Below are 2,648 nucleotides of genomic sequence, written 5' to 3' on the forward strand. Positions count from 1 at the left end.
AGATGCTCCTAACCCAGCCCCACGTTTAGATGCTCCTAACCCAGCCCTCTGTTACACGTCAGCGCCGCGGGGTATGCGCAGGCTCTGATCAGGGAGCCTCGCTCTCCCTCCCGTTGTCACCCCCAGCAGGACGCGCCCCCAAGCATGGGCAGGGCAACAGAAAGGGGGGCCCGACCAGAAGGGCTCCGTCAGTGGCGGGTGGGCACCGGCGCTGCTCAGCACCGCACCGCAGCACAGGGCTGGGGGGTCCCTACGCAGAAGGGATGCCTAGAGGAAGTGTCCCATCTCCAGCTACACAGATGACTTCAGTGTTCTTGGCAGTCACAGCCAAGTCAAATTAGAGATACCACAGACATCAACCAAACACAAAGCCTATAGAACAGGTCAAATTAAGATCACAGTCCTGCGTTACCAAGCTTCTACTAAAGGCAGTTCTGGTGGGGAAAAAAACAAGCAAAGCAAGCCCCAAACATCTCAGCTGGCAGGGAACGAGCACAGACTCTGGGACAGGCTCAGCCCCGTCCATCTCAGATGAAAGCAGATTTTTCCCTGAGATTTCCAGTGACTGCTTTGGTCCTGCCCACCCTGATGCTTCTAAAACCCGTCTCTGATGCAAGCTGTCCTTTACCCTTTACTCTTCAGGAGCCCGTACAACGTGCACACTGCAAAGTGGGAGCCCTGGCGGTTCCTGCAGCGTGAACGTAACCACGGAGCCCCAGCAATTCCTACGGCAGGCAGAGCCCCCCAGCCCCCCCCGTGTCACCGCGGTGCCACCAGCCACAGCGGGCGGGTGCCACTGACCGTGGGCGTGCTGGCTGAGCGTGGGGTCGCTCTTGGGCGCCTGCAGCTTGTAGTTGAGGTAGCCGGCCAGGTCCTTCACCCAGACGGAGGGGTTCTCGGGGAACATGCTCTGGCTCTTGTCCAGCTCCTTCTGCAGGTCCGCCACGTCGAGCTGCGGATGACAGAGGTCCCCTGAGACACGCAGACCCGAGCAGGGCAGGAGAGGAGCTGGTTCTGGTGCACCAGGGAGTGTGGGGCCGAGGCGCTGCCCTCCCTGCCCTGAGACCACCGGCCTCACCCCGTTTCTTAATACTAAGAAAGGCTACCGAGGAACAACACGAAGCGGGCTGGAAATGGTGCAGGCATGGGCCGCAGAAGGCAGCTTACCGGAGGAAGGAGACACTGCCTGTCCTCACAGCCAGACCGCGGTCCCCTTGCTGCCCCTGGGCGCCCACTGGCTCCACGGCCGCAAGGGCCGGGCTGCATCGAGACCCACTCGGCCCACAGCCACCAAGCCACGGCCACGAGCAGCACGTTCCTCGCCCTCCTCCTGCCACATTACCGAGCCCATCGTCTGCTCTTGGGCTCAGCCAGCCAGCAAGCCTCCATCTACCTGAACCTCAAGGAGCTTAGGAGACGCAGCGAGACTTCAGCGGCTGCTCGACATTGTGCACCGAGTCTGAGATCTGTGAGCAGCCAGCTGCAGGCACCAGGCACTGCTAGATCTGAGCTGGAAAGCCTTTTGTTGCGTGTTTCTTTAGGCAACTACTCTGAAGAGAAGAGTAAGAAAAAATAGCTGCTGCTGTGTCAAAAGAATAAATGTAACCGGCAGCAGAGCTGAGCGGGCAGCAGTCCCACAGCGGCACTCGGCGCCGCCGAGCCGTGCACAGCAGCACCGGGGGGCAGCGAGGCCTCCAGCCCCAGGCCGCGCTCGCTGCGGAGCGCTGGCAGCAGCGACAGGCGTTGGTTCGGCTGCGGCGTGTCTGAAGGCAGCGCTGCACGGGGACCGGGGCTCGCATCGAGCACGAGCGGTGCCGGAGCACGAGTGGGGTGCGGGCTCCAGGTTACAACCGGGAGCTGGGCGCACAGCAGCTGCAGGAGCCCGAGCGAGGCATTCGGGGGCTTTCCTGCAGCGGCCGCCCCGTGCCCATGCGCCACGAGGACAGGCGGGACGGGGACGGACGGGTTCTGCAGACCCGCCGCCGCCAGACACGGGCGGGCAGGGGGGGAGCGTCCCGGCAGGCAGGGCAGCGGCAGCGCCCGCCGTGCTGGGACTGCTCCCAGACGGGGAGAAACCAGAAATTCCCACCCGGCCGCCCCGACCGCGCGGGCCTCGGAGAGCGGCACCGGGGGCGGGGAGGCCCCGGGGGGAGCCGCAGCCCCAGCACCCCCTGCCCGTTCCCAGGGCATGCGGGACCCCTCGGGGCCGCGTCCCCGGGGATCTCCCACCCCGGCACCCCCGGCCGCGACGGAGCAGCGACCCCCGGCCGCCCGGTGTCGCGATACCGGGCTCGGGGCCGTGCTCCCGGCACCGCTCCGGGGCTGTGATGAGGGGTCAGGGCCCGGGGGGGGGCACTCACTGCTTTCAGCGCTTCCTCCAGCGACCGGAACCGGCCGGGCTTGGGGCCGCCGTCGGCCGCCGCCTTCCTGCCGCTCCTCCCGCCGTGCTGCCGCCGCGCCGCCTGCTCGCCCGCCGCCTCTCGGCCCGGCCTCTTCGCCGCCTTCTCCGAGCCCGGCTCGGGGCCGCCGCCGCCTGCGCCCGCGGGAGCTGCGGGGGGAGCGCGGGGACGGTGACGGAGCGCCGGGACGCCGCCACCGGCCCGGTCCCACCGGGGCCCCCCGGCCCCACTCCCCCCGGCCCCGCCGCG

At 67.3% G+C, this 2,648-nt stretch overlaps 2 protein-coding genes across 3 annotated transcripts in view; one reads left to right on the plus strand and one right to left on the minus strand.

The window, feature by feature from the left end:
- Positions 1–1,626, plus strand: part of OST4 (oligosaccharyltransferase complex subunit 4, non-catalytic) — a 25,974-nt gene extending 24,348 nt beyond the window's left edge. Inside the window, exon 4 of one of the 2 annotated variants that reach the window (XM_035321519.1) lies at positions 1,613–1,626. The gene's annotated coding sequence lies outside the window, so the exon portion shown is untranslated. Of the gene's footprint in view, positions 1–977; positions 998–1,612 lie in introns of those variants that run through there. The other variant, XM_035321520.1, reaches the window with a different exon arrangement.
- The window catches only part of TMEM214 (transmembrane protein 214), a 31,276-nt gene that overhangs the window by 7,687 nt on the left and 20,941 nt on the right, over positions 1–2,648 (minus strand). The window contains exons 2-3 of the mRNA XM_035322048.1: positions 2,361–2,628; positions 802–952 (exon numbers count right to left, since the gene is read on the minus strand). Coding sequence (XP_035177939.1) covers positions 802–952; positions 2,361–2,628 — 419 coding nt within the window. The remainder of the gene's footprint in view (positions 1–801; positions 953–2,360; positions 2,629–2,648) is intronic.

Source organism: Oxyura jamaicensis, chromosome 3 (assembly GCF_011077185.1).
Source record: "Oxyura jamaicensis isolate SHBP4307 breed ruddy duck chromosome 3, BPBGC_Ojam_1.0, whole genome shotgun sequence".
Taxonomy (NCBI): Eukaryota; Metazoa; Chordata; class Aves; order Anseriformes; family Anatidae; genus Oxyura; species Oxyura jamaicensis.